Source organism: Ctenopharyngodon idella, chromosome 2 (genome assembly GCF_019924925.1).
Source record: "Ctenopharyngodon idella isolate HZGC_01 chromosome 2, HZGC01, whole genome shotgun sequence".
In the NCBI taxonomy this organism is placed as follows: domain Eukaryota; kingdom Metazoa; phylum Chordata; class Actinopteri; order Cypriniformes; family Xenocyprididae; genus Ctenopharyngodon; species Ctenopharyngodon idella.
This window is the reverse complement of record NC_067221.1, coordinates 36752597-36770507: the sequence shown is the minus strand read 5'-3', so window position 1 is coordinate 36770507 and position 17911 is coordinate 36752597. Positions and strand designations below refer to the sequence as shown.

The 17911-nt window shown below is 37.1% G+C and overlaps 1 protein-coding gene across 1 annotated transcript; it reads right to left on the bottom strand.

The window, feature by feature from the left end:
* Positions 1-13666: 13666 nt before the first annotated feature.
* Positions 13667-15670, bottom strand: LOC127501621 (uncharacterized; the record flags this gene model as incomplete). The annotated part of the gene is made up of 1 exon (XM_051873731.1): positions 13667-15670. A coding segment is annotated over one exon (2004 nt), but the record flags the coding sequence as incomplete, so codon positions are not given.
* Positions 15671-17911: the final 2241 nt, after the last annotated feature.

The window sequence follows — 17911 nt, the reverse complement described above, 5'->3', positions numbered from 1 at the left end:
TAACCTGCTTTTTTCCAGCAAAGAAGATGGTGTGACTTTAAGTGGCTTATTGTAAAACGCCTGCAACAACAATATAATTGAAGACATGGCAAGTTTTATTTTTTGTAATACATTATAGACATATTGTTTCAAAGCAGCTTTACAGTTTCAAAGCAGCTTTACAAAAAAAATTCTGCCTAACAATTCACAAATCCCCAGTGAACTCGCAATAGATGACTTTGTGTAAATAAAAAATAATTATTCTTCAATATATGTAATACACATACACACACATATATATATGTATATACATATTGATCCTTATTTTTATAGAAATAAAATATAACGAATAAAATCACCATTTTGTTTTATAGCAATAATTTCATCTAAGCATGACGTGTGCAAACACATCCACTGACTTGAGTCTGATGGGATATCAGTGGCTGGATATTTGACTATAGAACCCAGAAACTGTTTCTCTGAGGGCAGCTGCATATCCTGGGTCAAGAGAGGAGCATCCTGACCCGAGGAAAGGCTGACCTGTCTTAATTTAATCTATCCGCCCGCTGTTCTTTGAAGACATGTTGAAGCCTGGGGGCAGAGCTGAGCTGACCATCTCACTTCTGTGACCTGATCCTCCAGCTTCAGAGAAGAGCAAGACAAGCTAACAAAACAAGAAATGTTTTCAGTCGGCAAAGAACTGTTTGACTAAACTGATTATTTTACAGAGAGTGACCATTTTTATTTGACATCCTAAAGATTGAAAATAATAATGACCCCTTTACATTTTTAAGGTCATGTTATTGTGTGTTTGTTAATTATAATAATTCATTCAACACTTTACAATAAGGTTTCATTAGTTAACATTAGTTAACTACATTAGTTGACATGAACTAAAAAAGAACAATATTTCTACAGCATTTCTTAATCTTAGGCTATAGTTAATGTTCATTTCTAAATTTACTAATACATTTTAAGAATAAAAAGTTGTATCTGTTAACATTAGTTAATGCAATGAACTAACATGAACATTTTTATTAACTAACATTAACAAAGGTTATTAAATGCTGTCAAAATACAGTTGCAAGAAAAATTATGTGAACCACTGTGCAAAATTGTAACAAAATAAGAGAGATCATACAAAATGCATGTTATTTTTTATTTAGTACTGTCCTGAGTAAGATATTTTACATAAAAGATGTTTACATATAATCCATAAGACAAAAAAATAGCTAAATTTATTAAAATGACCCAGTTCAAAAGTTTGTGAACCATTGATTCTTAATACTGTGTGTGATTACCTGGATGATACTAAATAAAAAATAACATGCATTTTGTATTATCTCCCTTATTTTGTTAAAATTATTAACATTTTCACAGATTCTGCAAGTGGTTCACATACTTTTTCTTGCAACTGTATATTGCTCATAGTTAGTTCATGTTAGGCTAATGAGGCCTTGCTGTAAAGTGTTAATAATACAGACTTTACAGCTAAATGTAAACAGAAAAAGTGTAAAAATAAACATATAGAAATGAACTATTGTTTTAAAAAAAATGCAATAAATAAATTGTATACATTTATTGGGGCATGTGACCATATAAAGGGACTTTTAAAAGTTTTAAATGTACATTTCACTGTATGTTCTGGTGCATTTGGCTTTGAGTTGGTTTACAGCTTTCCCAAGAATATTCTGTAAATAATGGTTGCATAATGTTGAAGTAGCAACACATTTTATTTGGCACAGAAACATGCATTTAGTGAATGTTTTGTGCATTTGTGGTTTGTGGACAATAAGTGTTTCGTTTTCTTTTGTGCACATTGGGACGTGATACTCATTTTTATCAGCTCTACAAAACAAAACAAACAAAACAGAACAATCATAGTCTATTAAACAGTGTGGCAATATAACCTATAGGCTAATACATTTTTTTTTTTATTATATGCTTTTATGTAATGATAATAAGATAATAAAATTAGTTGCAAAGATATAAAAATATATAAAAATTATAAATAACACAAACTTTATTAAGCATTTGAGTTACTTAGTGACGGACATCAAGCGACGTTCCATTACAAGTTTCGTACTCTAGCGCCATCTTGTGACATCATTTACACACCGCGGAGTATTAACACTTGGAGGAAGACCAGATGCTGAAGGTCAGGTAAACTACTGAAAAACAATGAATTATCAGAGGTTTTGCTGCTCTAATATGGTAAATGTGATTTGATGTTATGGCCAATGTTATTTCTTGCTAATGTTTCGCACTCGTATGCTGCAGTCTTCATATCGCTGTCTCCTCATCAAACCCTCAAGGTGGAGAATAAACTAAAGCCAAGCCAGAAAGGAAATATAGTTATTAGGCTACTCACAGTAGTATTATCTAATTTGAGTGTGCTATAGCATGCGTTATGAACGTATTATGTCAATCAGCACTCAAAATAAGCTCTCCCTCAAATATCAATGGTAACAAACCACTACTAATTAGTGTAACTTTCCAAATAATGAATTATTTGTTACCACTATCAAAAATATAGCGTCTTAAATGTGTAAAAAACAAAACAAAAACAACCTTATTGCCTATAGACCCAACTGCATCAGATAGATCAGAGGTCAGTCAAACGTTGGCCTATTTAAAACTACACCTTTCTAAAAGATTGAGTTACAAATTATATTTTTAGTCATGAATAGTAATGAATCTAGTAATGAATCTAGATTCAAAGTCAGATCAGACCATTCAGTGCTAAAAGAAGTTGCTGGTGATGAAAATGCAGAGGGTGGTGGTGAGGGGGAGGAGGAGGTAGGCCTAGGTGGTGTCGAGGTTGGTGAAGATGATGTTGGTGATTGATTGGTTGATGAAGGCAGTGGTGAGGATTGTGAGGATGCTCATGGTTGACAGTGATGGTGGGGATAATAAAGATGGTGGTGAGGTTGATGATGAAGGTAAAAGTGATGAAGTTGGTGAGACTGATAATGGTAAAGATGGTGATAATAAGGGTGAAAGTGTTGGTGTGATTGATGCTGGTGAATATGAGGGTAACTGAGTAGTTGGAGATGAGGATGGTGAAGAATGTGCTGAGGTTGCTGATGAAGATTCAGTATGTAGGCCTATATACTGTATTTATTAGTATGTGTTGCTTAGGACTTACATTTCATCAGTTTTAGTAATGTAAGTTTACAATTACAATTTTTGTTTGAAAAGTGTCATTTATAGATACAGTCAAACCAAAATTTATTCAGACACCTTGAACGTTTCATTCATTAATACAGTTTATTCACTATAGTTTAAAAAAACGGTAATAAAATATGACAAGATCTCAGAGTTAAACTGTGTCAGAAAAAATTAATCTTAATTATGTCAGATAACACTTGAGCAAAACATGGTCATGGTCAAAGTGTCTGAATAATTTTATCAATTTTCTTTTATCAGCTTTATCAGTTTTACTGTATGAAGAATTTTTGGGTATAATATGTCACAGTTTACTTTATTTTGCTATCCTCACTTACATAAATGAACTATAGTGTCCTGCACCCACTAGTAAAAAAATATAAAAATATAAAAAATGTCTAAATAATTAATGGTTTTACTGTATATTCTAGATGTGCCTGTTGATTATAGTGGGTATATATTTTGTCTTACATTGAATGCATGTGTGAACTGTACTGAGCACAGTGTTATCAGATACATGAATGCACAGAAAGCTCACATTATGTGTATTTGGGGCTTTCCTTTTGTAAAATACAGATCTGACACTGTACAGCTACATTCCTCTGTCTAGACATGCAGCACAGGGTGTCAAATGTTAATTTTTTTGTTACTTTGGAATTAACACCATCCCAATCTGTTGTAATTCCTCAAGTTTGTAAGTTTTGTTCAAACTATAATCAAAACAGATTCCTTTGATAATATTATTTTTTAACTTACCAGTATTATTATCAGTATTATTTTGAAAACCTAAAACTTGCTAAGATTATAATAGATAAAAAAAACAAAAAAAAAAAACAAGAAATAATTTAACCTTTTTTTTTTAAGTTTTAAAACATTTTAATCTTAATCATGTGACTGATGTCAGGTGATACTTCCAATAATTTTTGTTATAAATATATTTAATATACAAACAGAACACATCAGTTCACAATTTTCAAGTCAGTTGCACTGCTTTGGCAAAATTTTCTGACCTGCTTTAATAGCTTTGTTACAAAAAAAGGAAATTTTTTTAACCATTTTTCTTTCTGCACATGACATATTTTGTTGTAAATATAAAATATGTGAATTGAATATGAGATTAACAGCATTCTTCTCATACACTGTCACAAAAATAAGCTAAGATTTTTGTTTGTCTATCTGTCTTACCTGAAACCTGGTTCCTGTTAGTTTGGACAAGGAACAGTTAGAGAAAAAAGGTGTTTTTTTAAATAGATCATTAGTTAAACACCCGCATTTGGCAGAAGCATTTTTTTAATATTTTTTCCCTGTACTACTTCAGCTGTGGGCACAGTGAGGAATTTAACATGCAACATTTAACACAGTACTTCCTGTTTGTCTGAAGCTGATGATTAATCTCCCAAATATGAGTAGAGCACAGGAAAACAATTTTGTTCCACAGAATACTGCCATAAAAATAATTTGAATCATAATTACATCTTATCATGTATGATAAAAAATAAGAGGACATTCACAAAGTTTTATTAAACAAATATTTATTAAACTTAAGTAACAATTTTTTTTTTGTTTCTTCACATTGAAAATTTCTGCCTCTTTATATTTGTGATCCACTACTTTTAAAAACATTGGACAACAACAAAGTATACAACACTCAACTTAATTTCAACATTTACTAATATATTTTTTAAGATCAAAAGTTGTATCTGTTAACATTAGTTAATGTCCTGGGAACTAACATGAATAATATTTTTATTAAGTAACATTAACAAAGGTTAATAAATGCTGTAAAAATTCATTGCTCATTGTTAGTTCATGTTAACCTTATTGCAAAGTGATACCAATTATCTTAGATTCCTCGTTTGGCCACATTCAAATAATATACAGTATCTCACAGAAGTGAGTACACCCCTCACATTTTTGTAAATATTTTATTATATCTTTTCATGTGACAACACTGAAGAAATGACTCTTTGCTACAATGTAAAGTAGTGAGTGTACAGCTTGTATAACAGTGTAAATTTGCTGTCCCCTCAAAATAACTAATGTCTAAACTGCTGGCCACAAAAGTGAGTACACCCCTAAGTGAAAATGTCCAAATTGGGCCCAAAGTGTCAATATTTTGTGTGGCCACCATTATCTTGTGGACATACTATGAATTGCACCTCGAGCATTCAATTTTTTTCTCTTCCCTTTCGTTCTCCTATGCTGTTTACATTGTAGACACAGTGCAGCACTTCCGGGTTCTACATCAGAACGCTGTCTCAGTATTGGCCGGCACCTGCGTCAGCATCACACGCATACGTCGTGCTGCTCATGTGTACAGTGTTGGCCAATACTGAGCCGGCATTCTGACGTAGAACCGGGAAGCACTGCACTGTACCTACAATGTAAACAGCGTAGGAGAATCACAGGGAAGAGAAGAAATTGTTGAGAAGAATTGAAAGAGTCCAACTACATATCAGTCATGCTTGATGGTGCAACAGATTCTTCTGTGACAGAAAATGAAGCTATCTGTGTCACGTATTTACATGATAGGTTGCCATTAAATCATCTTGTCTTTGTCACAGTGCTGTCACATGCTCATGCTGATGGTGTGACTGACTGCATTCAATCCTCAGTGTCAAAATTTGGATTAGATGACTGGAAGCAAAAGCTTGTTGGATTTTGTGCTGGTGGTGCAAATGTGAACATGGGCCAGACAGCTGGTGTTGTCGCAAAACTGAGAGTGGACAATCCAGAACTGATAGACATTCACTGTATGGCTCTCAGGCTGGAGCTGGCACTTCTTGGGGTTTTGAAAGAGCTGAGCTTAGTGAGTCGTGTAAATGACACCTTGCACTTGATTTGTAAAACCTACCATTTCAGGAAAAAGAAACACAGAGAACCTAAGCCAGTTTTTGAAGAACTTGAATCTAGGTTCTACAAACCAAAGCCAGTGAAAAGAACACGTTGGGTGCCTCATTTAGACTGAAGGTCTTACTGAGAGGAAAAGACGATCTTGTGAGTCAAGATGGGCAGTATGCAGCTGTTGCCATTCATATGGAGAATTTGGCCCAAACCAGTCACAATGCTGATATTGCTGGTAGAGGGAAAAAGGTTTTCAAAACCCTGAAGGATCTGCGGTTTGTTGCATTTTGTCATTTTCTGGCTGATGTAAGTATGTTTTGTTTAATTTTTATTTTTTTTGTTCAATCGCATTGTTCATGCATTTCATGTAAAAATTCTGGCGAGTAAAATAAAAAGTTTACTAGCCAATGGTGACTTAAATTTCATTGTGTCCTTAGAGGGTTGCACTGGACACATTTTGCTGTGCTTCAGACATTCATCACAGAATTGGGACGACTCCTCAAGCTCCTTATCCATCCCAGGCCACCAAAAATAGGATCTAGCCAATCCTTTCATTTTTGACATCCATGAGTGTTATTGGTGTAACAACTTCTGAAGCATTTCCTGACACTGACTTGTCACTATTATTTTGGCTCCCCAGATTACACATCCATCACGCACGCACAGTTCCAGTTTCCTCCTGTGGTAGGGGTTGAGCTGAGGATCCACCTCTGCTGGCCAACCCTTTAACAGATAATTGCGTACCTGAGATGTTAGTACATCTTTGTTTGTCCAACTTTTTAGTCGAGTGGCACTGATTGGTTTAAATTCCAGCATGTCCAATAACAAGATATGATCTGGCTTGATCCTGTTCCACTTCCAGAAGAAGAAAGTCTGCTTAATGCATCTGCATTTGAGTGATTTTCTTTGGACTTGTACACCATTGTGTATTCGTATGCACTCATCAGCATGGCCCATCTTTGAATTCGGGGGGAACCCACCTGTGGAATGGGTTTCTTTTCTCCAAACAGGAAGATCAAGAATTTATGGTCCATGCAAATAGTAAATAGATAACCATATAAGTACTTGGGGAATTTATGAACCCTGAAGATGTCTGCTAAAGCTTCTTTATACAACTGGGTATATTGTCACTCTACTGGTGTCAGTGTACAAGTTACAAACCCTAGGGGTTATGATGTGAAAGCACGGCACCCACACCGTAAGGAGAAGCATCGCACGAGAGAATTATCTCTCTCTCTGAAGAATAGTGTTCGAACACAATTGTGGACTGAAGGAGTTCTTTCATTTTTTTTTTGAAAGTGTTGATTTGTGCTTCTCCCCATATCCATCAAGTGTCTTATCCTTGTGGAAGGGAGCTAGAATGCTAGAAAGTTGGGTAGAAACTTGAAGTAATTCAGCAACCCCAAGTAGGCTTTCAATTCAGTGACATTGATGGGACATAGAGTCTCTGTCAGACCTTTCACTTTGTTTTTTAGTTGGAGTAACCCTTAGACATCTACCAAATGGCCCAAATAGTGCACTTCTTTTTGGAGAAATTCACATTTGTTCCTTTTTAGGCGCAGACCAGCATCCCGTAGTCGAGTGAGCACAGTATCCAGGGTTCATAAGTGCTCTTCGTCATTTATCCCAGTGACTAGTATGTCATCGAGATACTGTAGACTGCCACATGCGTTAACCCCTGTAGCAACACTTCTATGGTCCTTTGAAATATGGCGGCGCGGAAGCCACTCCAAAGGGAAGGCAATTGTATGTAAACATTCCCTTGTGGGTGTTGATGGTGAGATACTGCTTGGAGTTTTTATCCATCACAATCTGCTGGTAGGTTTTGAAAAAGATGAGCCCCCAGACAAAGCTGTGAAGAGGTCCTCCGCACGTGGAATGGTATATTGTTCCAAAGGTGAGGCTTGGTTTATTGTGAGCTTATAATCTACACAGTCTAATATAACCATCTGTTTTGAGGATTGGTACTACTGGTGCTGCCCATTCTGAGTACTTCACTGGGGTGATTATACCTTCATTCAATAGTCTGATAATTTTTGCATTTGCCTTAAACCACATATAGCAAAAGGTACCAATCTGGGATGAAAGAACCTTGTCACAGACCTGGGTTTAACATGTATCTTTACTGTAGTCACTATAGTACAAGAGTGCCTAATATCTCTTTGAAATCTTCCTCATGATTTCGTAACACATTCTGTCAATTTTTCTTTAAGGGCTTCCTAATTTTTCCTTTGTTCTCACATTTTGGATTTCCCCGCAATACAATGACACTTCTGAACTTTTGTTTTGGCATTGCAGCAAGGTTGATCAATGTGTCTAATTTTCCACAACTATGACACTTCTCACTTTTGTATCTACATGTAGCAGCCGTGTGATTTGAGCCTTTACATTGATAACACTGCCCACTGTCTGGACAGTTTTCTTTTTTACTGTGCATTGGCATTGAAGAATTTTTCACTCTGTGACATACAACAGAAGAGGGATTTTGCAAAACCTAAACGTTTTTATTTGCAGCTTCAACAGACAGGGCAATTTTAATGGCATTGTCAAATGTCAAATTTGCTTCCGCCAACAGTCTTCTTTGAATTCTGTCATCGAGTGCGTTTACATGCATCCTCTTAATGCGATTATAATGGGATTTTGGCAATATTGCGATTAAACTTTACCTCATGTAAACGCAATACTTAGATCAAACGAATGCGATTAAGCTCTTAAATTGCATGGAAACTGAAGTGAAGAGTTCTGCTCGTGTTATGTAAACATCTTACTGCGATTAAGACATTACTCGCATTATGAGAAATAATCGCTTTATTGGTGCACATGTAAACGTGGTCATTGATGCCGCACACAATCCGACCTCTCAACATCTGCTCTAGTGTGGCTCCATAATTGCAATTTTGTGGCAATCTTTGCAGCTCGGTGACATATTCTGTTAAGCCCGGAACACACCAAACTGACGCCGACGAACTAGTGGCGACAGCGTCTGGGTCCCAAGTTGGCCTGACACACCAAACCGACACTCGGCAGCCAAGTAGCACGCCCGTTCTGCACCTGCGTAAGAAGAAATGCCTTTCCGTACCAGCAGGTGGCAGTAGCTGAACAGCCAATCAGAATGATCAGATGGCCTGACTGACAGACGAGCTCCGACGCCAATTCAACATGTCGAATTGGCCGAAAAACAGCAGACGAGGACCAACTTCAGCTGACGGTGCAGAACACACTGAGAAAACTTAGTCGGCCGACGAACAAAAACTGCTCGACGGCCGACGGTCGGCTTGGTGTGTTCCGGGCTTTGCAGAGTCTTTCGGCTTACGAGTGCGCCAATCAAATTTGTACCTTTGCACAACTTTGCTAGGTTGTGAATTAAAATGATTCTTCTATATGAATACAACTTGATATGTTTTGTCTTATGGTTTTTCAAGACTTAATAGGTTGCGCAACAAACTGTATGTTGGCAGACCAACTACACTAATCAGAATGGCTCTCTGTCTGTCTTCATCATCTTTTCTGTTTGTCTCGAAAAACTGCTCAATAATTTCACAATATTCCTCCCACTCTTTGCATCAAACGCTGTCAGGGTTCTTATAGTCAACATTTGTCAATGCCATTGTTTTCCTCTCAACTGAAGTGAGAAAGAAATTCAGTGGAACATCTGGATAAAATCAGTCCAACTGTATGTTCATTAATATATCCATTGATCCTCATAGCCAAAAATATATAGTATCATGCCGATTGACAATTGGATGTACAGACTATATCCTAGTGCTGGGCGGTATACTGGTTTCAATTTAGAGACCAATATGTAATTCTCAAAAACCGCCATACCGGTGTGTAGCTGAAACAGATGCTGTGTCTATTCAATGGCCATGAAGCGCTATGTAGAGCGTACAGAGAGCGGACTTCTATTAACTGCATTCCCTTCTTACACTAATGGAAACAACTTTATAACACAACAATAAATAACTCACAAAACGATCTCTCTTTAGTACTTCAAATACCAGAGCTATATGATTTCCGCGATGCAGAAAACACGGATGAAATCACGGAATCCAGTCACAAATAGAACTATACTGTATAAAGCTGAACGTCACAGAATTTGGCAATTTTTGGATGAATAAATCAAAAGTCGGGCTGTACAATGAATCAGATATCGATACGGACTAATGTCTGTGAATATTTAGCTAAAAAAGTTTGCTATTGAAATTTGAAGTCTGTATGAACGAGCGCCGCATTTTCGTCTGCTACTACACATACTGAAGCACGTGTGACGCTCGCGATGATTTCAGTGTCTGCTGTCTCACTCACTATACACATGAACTTCATCTGCAGAGCTGCTGTTAGGGTCACTTTATGAACATTTCACCGTTTAATTTGATAAAACTATCGACAATTGTCGTATCATATACGCAGGAAGTCAAAGGTCTTCACGACCCTGTCAAAATAAAAGTTCGGTATAACTTGAAATAACAGAAATATACTATTGTACAATCGAGTATACTTTAATTAATTGAGATAATAATAATAATAATAATAATAATAATATTAAACACCGTTTATTAAAACACAAACTCAAGGTCTTCATTGAAATGACAGAAATTGCACAGTAAAAATGTAGTCTACTTATTAATATTATTAATTTAATTAAATAATTTAATTATTTGATTATATTTTAAACTAAATTGTTAGCTTTATGAACTGATTTGATTACAATACATTTTTAATTGTCCTTACAATGTTTATATAATATATTCTCTGTACACCTGACAGTAAAATATGCCAAAATAAAGGTCCAGTGCAAAAAAACATGACATACCGTGAAACTGCCAAAATCTTAAAAAAAAAAAAAACCGTGATAGAGATTTTTGGTCAAACTGCCCAGCACTACTATATCCAAATAACTGAGTTTTTAATCTAAGCAGGGAAGATAATAGTTTTGTCCGAATTTGAAAAAAAAAAAAAAAACTTTCTCCTTTCTATGACTTTTTCTTTGAAAGGAACGTTTTTTAGTTCGTTTTTAGTTTTTTTGTTAAAAACACTTTATTTTTTTCCCTTCTAAACATACTCATACACACAACCATAGTCACAAAAATAACAAAAAATGATGGACCACTTGTTCTAAGTTCCTGCAAGTTTTTTTGTTTGCTGTAGTTTCTCATAGAACTTTATCTGAAGCATTCCGTCTGTCTTACCTGAAACCTGGTTCCTGTCCGTTTGGACCAGAAACAATAAGAGAAGCCAGGCTTGAGCACCTGAGACCTTCATCTTAGTCCAGCTGAGTGTGTACATGGTGGTTTGGGTGTTTTTTTTTTTTAAAGTAAAGCATTAGTGAAGTACACGCCCAGACACCAGCAGAAGCATAATTTCCTTGTACTACCTCATGTTTTGAAAAAAAAAAATATTTTTTTTGTTTACATGTATCTTGTCATTCAGGTTCAGCTATGATTAATGGGGAATTTAACATTTAACAGGGTTTTTCCCGTGTTTCTGAAGCAGAATACTAAACTTCCAAATAGGAAAAGAGTGCAGGAAAACTTAATAACTGAATGATGACTTAAATTTCATAGGTTTCTCACTCAAAGCTATTGCATGACTTGAGAAAACATTGAACATAACCCTTGTATTTATATATACTCACCCAAAGCATTTTGTAATCTTTCCACAATTTTTTTTTTTTTTTTTAGATTTAGTTTCCTCTTACCTACAGTCTGACACACATGTTCTGCTATGCCACTTGGCATCATCAAAATGATTAGAGTGGAATGCACCCATAAAAATGTTTTGTGTTATGCGAATAATTCCAAATATTTTCTATGAACAAAGTAGAGGAAAAGTTAAAACTCAGATGACATTCACAAAGTTTTATTAAACTAAATTAAAACAAATGTGTTTATTAAATACACAAAACATGGGACCCACCACATTCAAAAGCATTGGTAAACAACACAGTAGAACACTGGACTTTGTACTTAAGTATGACATTAAAATGCAGTTCCAGAATGCACTGCAATGACCTCAGTGAAAAAAATCAATTTAAAGTGTGAGGCAAGAGAAGTGTAGATTGTAAATATAGTTACATTTCAATTAATATAATATAATTATGTAATTGTATATCATTATAGATATTATTTTAATTAATATAAATATTTCTAATTAAAAATAGACTACTTCACCCAGTATTTGTGCTGGCGTAGTTTTACTCAGTGTATGAGAGTATGTATTCTAATATCAAACTCTATTTGATGGCAATATTTTAAACTTGTTCTGTTTACTGGTGTTTTATGCTCTAGTGACACCTAGTGACAAACCTCTTTACCTTGCAGTAACATAGGAATAGTCATAACTGTAGCTCAGGAAATGAGAACAGTGAATATTTGCAAAGGTACTGCTGCTTTAATACAGCAGATATTATATGATGTGGATGATGTCACGGTCAGTGATGTGTTGATTCATGTTGATATTTCCATAGCTGTGCCATTCAAAACTCGTATCCTGCAGTCTTCAGCCTGCTGTCTCCTCATGACGGCCTCCATGTGAAGAACAAACTAAACCCAGAGAAGAAGAATATTACTTACAATACTCTCTAATCTAAGTGTACTGTTGCCAATGTTGTTTTTGCTAGTCATTGTTAATGTAATTTTTTTAATGCTAGTTCAATGCCTTCTTTGGGCCCTATCATACACCCGGGCACAATGCGGCGCCAGGCGCAACGCTAGTGTCTTTTGCTAGTTTCAGCCTGACGCAGTTATCATTTTCACGTCCTGTGCCACATTGTTTAAATAGCAAATGCATTTGCGCCCATTTGTGCATCCATGGGTGTGCTGGTCTGAAAACGAGGTGTGTTCAGGCGCATTGTTGGCGCGTTACTATTTTGAGGCAACTGAAATAGACTGTGCCATTGACCAACTGAAACCTGGTCTAAAGTCAATGGCGCAATATTTGTTTTGTTATTTAAAGAGCGCGTTAGGAATATGCGTCTACTGTATATGCGGGTGCACAACGTGGGTACGCTGCTTATTACACAAACACACAGGGACGCCCAGCAGCACACAAACATGCCAAATATTAAAAATAAAAGGATTACAATGTAAAATATTATTATTGTGTGCATAAAGATAAAAATGCTTTGTTGGAATCCGGCTTTTCCCGTAGATGGTCTGCTCGCACGATTTAACCTCGCCCACAAGCAAATCAGTTTTTCTGCTTGCAAATTCCGCCATGTAAATAGTGAATCCGCCATGGCGCGAACGCAACTGGCTTTTAAAGGGAATGGGAGATGAGACTCTGATTGGTTTATTGCACGTTACGGCCAAAACACACCCATTACTCATTAAGAGAATAGGGACATGAAAAGTGGATTCTGACACGCCCTAAGTGCACTTGTGCCGTGCGCTTTAGACCATGTGCTTAGATCATTAAAATAGGGCCCTTCGAGTTTTATTACTGAAGAAACCCTTGAATTTTAATGCTGTAAAATTCTCATTGAGGAGCAGTTCTTAGTTGGTGATTAAGCAAATTCCTGCAGGCAGTGATGCACTATTGAAAGTAATTTTAGGAATGACTTACACCCTGTACAGCCTTTAGCATTGCTTCCTTATTAGCCCTGGAACGTACAAACACACGCAGGCCTGTGGTCACTCTCTTCTTATATGCGAATGATGTTGATGGTGAGGATGATCTAAATGAGCGGGAGGTCGGTGATGATGGCTGTAATGATAATGATGATGATGATGGTGGTGAGGATGATGATACTGAGGTAAGTGTTGATGAATGCGATGATGAGGATGCAGAGAATGATTGAGAGTTTGGTGATGATGAAGATGGTGGTGTAGTTGGTGAAGTCAGTAAGGATGGTGGTGAAAAAGGGGATGATGGTGTTGCTGCTGGTGGTGAGGTTATTAATGAAGACAATGGTGAATGAGGTGATGAAGATGGTGCTGAGGCTAGTGTTGGTGGTATTATTGGTGTTGTTAAAAGTGTGGATGGTGAAGATAGTGGTGTAGTTAGTGAAATCAATGAGGGTTGTGGAGAAAAATGGGATGATGGTGTTGCTGCTGGTGATAATGATGGGAAAGTTATTGATGAAGACAATGGTGGGGATGGCGAATTTGGTGCTGAGGTTAGTGATGATGATGGTATTGGTGTTGCCGAAAGTGACAATGATGTAGATGGTGGTGTAGTTGGTGAAATCAATGAGGGTTGTGGAGAAATAGGGAATGATGTTGTTGTTATTCGTGGTGAGATTACTGATGATGATGATGATGATGGTAAGGATGATGAAGTAGGTTGTGACGCTGGTGATGATAATGCTGAGGATGATGAAAATGAGGTTGTTGTTGATGATGAGGCTGCTGATGATGACAGTGCTGATAGAGATGATGGAAATGATGCTGGAGTTAGCAGTGATGAAGATGGAGTAATTGCTGGTGAAGATGATGAAGATGATGAGGGTAGCAGTGAGGATGGTGAGGATTGATGAGGTGAGCTTGGTGAAGAAGATAAGTATGATGTAAATGGAGGTGATAGGGATGATGATAATGACAGTAGTGGGACTGATGGAGATGGAACTGAGGATGGTAAGGATGATATTATTAAAGATGTCGCAGCTGATGTTAATGTTGCTGACGAAGATGGTGATGAAGATGCTATAGATGATAGTGTTAAAGAAGATGATGACAGTGGTGAAGATGATGAGGATGGTGTAGATGATATTATTGATGTTGATGATAATAGAGATGATGAGGATGGTGTAACTGATGGTATTGAAGATGGTGTTGATGATAGAGATGATGGTGTAGATGATAGTATTGATGGTGATGATGACAAAGATAGTGGGACTGGTGAAGATGGTGTTGAGGATGGTGAAGATGATAACGATGATGTTAATTTTGGTGATGAAGATGGTGAAGATGATGTAAATGATGTGAATGATAGTGTTGAAGATGATGATGATGATGACGACAATAGTAGGACTGTTGAAAATGGTTCTGAGGATGGTGAAGATGATAAGGATAGTGTAGATGGTAGCATTAAAGATGATGGTGATGTTGGTGCTGAAGATGGTGGGGATGATGATGGAGGCTGTGAGTTTGCTGATGATGGTAAGGATGAGGAAGATGATGTGGAGGTTGCTGATACTGAGGGCTGTGCTTGGGTAGATGATGATGACGATAGTGGGACTAATGAAGATGGTGCTATGGATGGTGAAGATGATGAAGATGGTGGAGATGACAGTATTAAAGATGTTGATGATGATGTTGTTAATTTTGATGATGAAGATGGTGTAGATAGTGTTGAAGATGATGATGATGATGATAATGATGATAATGAGGAAGATGATGTAGAGGTTGCTGATAGTGAGGGCTGTGCTGGTGGGGTTGATGATGTTAGTTGGACTGATAAAGATTGTGCTATGAATGGTGAAGATGGTGGAGATGATAGTATTGAAGATGTTGTTGATGATGGTAATGTTGGTGATGAAAATGGTAAAGATGATAAAGATGGTGTAGATAATAGTGTTGAAGAAGATGATGATGACAGTGCGACTGATAAAGATGCTGCTGCTGGTGATGGTGAAGATGAAGATGGTGTTGATGATAACAATGTTAATGTTGGTGATGAAGGGTGCAAGATTGCTGATGATGGTAAGGATAAGGAAGATGATGTAGAGGTTGCTGATAGTGAGGGCTGTGCTTCTGGGGTTGACAGAGTTGATGAAAATTGTGAAACTGATGATGTGGATGATAATGTTGAAGAAAATAATAAAGACAATAATGGTGCTGAGGATGGTGAAGATGATGAGGATGGTTTAGATGATATTATTGAAGATGTTGATGATAATAATGATGATGTTAATGTTGGTGATGAAGATGGTAAGGACGATGATGGAGGCTGTGAGTTTGTTGATGATGGTAAAGATAAGGAAGATGATGTAGAAGTTGCTGATACTGAGGACTGTGCTGCTGGGGTTGATGATGTTAATGAGACTGATGAAGATGATGCTGGGGACAGTGTAGATGATATTATCAAAGATGTTGTTGATGATGATTTTAATATTGGTGATGAAGAAGGTGGGAATGGTGATAAAGACTGAGAGTTTGCTGATGATGGTAAGGATGGTGATGTAGAGGTTGCTGATACTGAGGGCTGTGCTGCTGTGGTTGACAATAATGATTGTGGGACAGATGAAGATGTTGCTAAGGACGGTAAAGATGATGATAGTGTTGATAGTACTAAAGATGGTGATGATGGTGAAGATGAGGATGGTGTTAAGGATGATAGAGATGATGAGGACAGTGTAAATGATGGCATAGAAGATAGTGTTGATGATGATGTTAATGATGGTGATGAAGATGGTGCAGATGATGATAACAGTGTGACTGATGAAGATGATGAGGATGGTGTAAATGATGGCATTGAAGATGGTCTTGATGATAGAGATGATGGTGATGAAGATGGTGTAGATGATATTGTTGAAGAAGAAGAAGATGTTGAGGATGGTGGATATGATAGCATTGAATATGTTGTTGTTGATGATGATGATGTTAATGTTGGTGATGAAGATGGTGGGGATGGTGAGGAAGGCTGCAAGTTTGCTGATGATGGTAAGGACAAGGAAGATGATGTAGAGGTTGCTGAGAGTAAGGGCTGTGTTGCTGGGGTTGATGATGATACTGGGACTGATGAAGATGATAGTGTTGAAGAAGAAGATGATGACAATAGTGTGACTGAAGATGATGAGGATGGTGTAAATGATGGCATTGAAGATGGTCTTGATGATAGAGATGATGGTGATGAAGATGGTGTAGATGATATTGTTGAAGAAGAAGAAGATGTTGAGGATGGTGGATATGATAGCATTGAATATGTTGTTGTTGATGATGATGATGTTAATGTTGGTGATGAAGATGGTGGGGATGGTGAGGAAGGCTGCAAGTTTGCTGATGATGGTAAGGACAAGGAAGATGATGTAGAGGTTGCTGAGAGTAAGGGCTGTGCTGCTGGGGTTGATGATGATACTGGGACTGATGAAGATGATAGTGTTGAAGAAGAAGATGATGACAATAGTGTGACTGAAGATGATGAGGATGGTGTAAATGATGGCATTGAAGATGGTGTCGATGATAGAGATGATAGTGATGAAGATGGTGCTGAGGATGGTAAAGATGGTATAGATGATGGTGCTGAAAATGGTGTTGATGATAAAGATGATAGTAATGTTGGTGATGAAGATGATGTTGTAGATGATAGTATTGATGGTGATGATGACAAAGATAGTGGGACTATTGAAAATGGTTCTGAGGATGGTGTAGATGGTAGCATTGAAGATGTTGGTGATGAAGATAGTGTGGATGGTGATGAAGGCTGAGAGTTTGCTGATGATGGTAAGGATGAGGAAGATGATGTAGAGGTTGCTGATACTAAGGGCTGTGATTGTTGGGTTGATGATGACGATAGTGGGACTAATGAAGATGGTGCTATGGATGGTGAAGATGATGAAGATGGTGGAGATGATAATATTGAAGATATTGATGATGTTAATTTTGGTGATGAATATGAAGATGGTGCAGATGATGGTGTTGAAGAAGAAGAAGAAAGTGTTGATGATGATGACAATAGTGGGACTGATGAAGATGGTCCTGAGGATGGTGAATATGATGAGGATGGCGTGGAAGATAGTATTGAAGACATTGTTGATGATGACAACAATGATGTTCGTGATGATGATGGTGTAGATGGCGGTGAAGGCTGTGAGTTTGCTGATGATGGTAAGGATGAGGAAGAAGATGTGAAGGTTGCTGATAGTGAGGGCTGTGCTGGTGGGGTTGATGATGATGTAATTGGGACTGATGAAGATGGTGCTATGAATGCTGAAGATGATGAAGATGCTGGAGATGATAGTATTGAAGATGTTGATGATGAT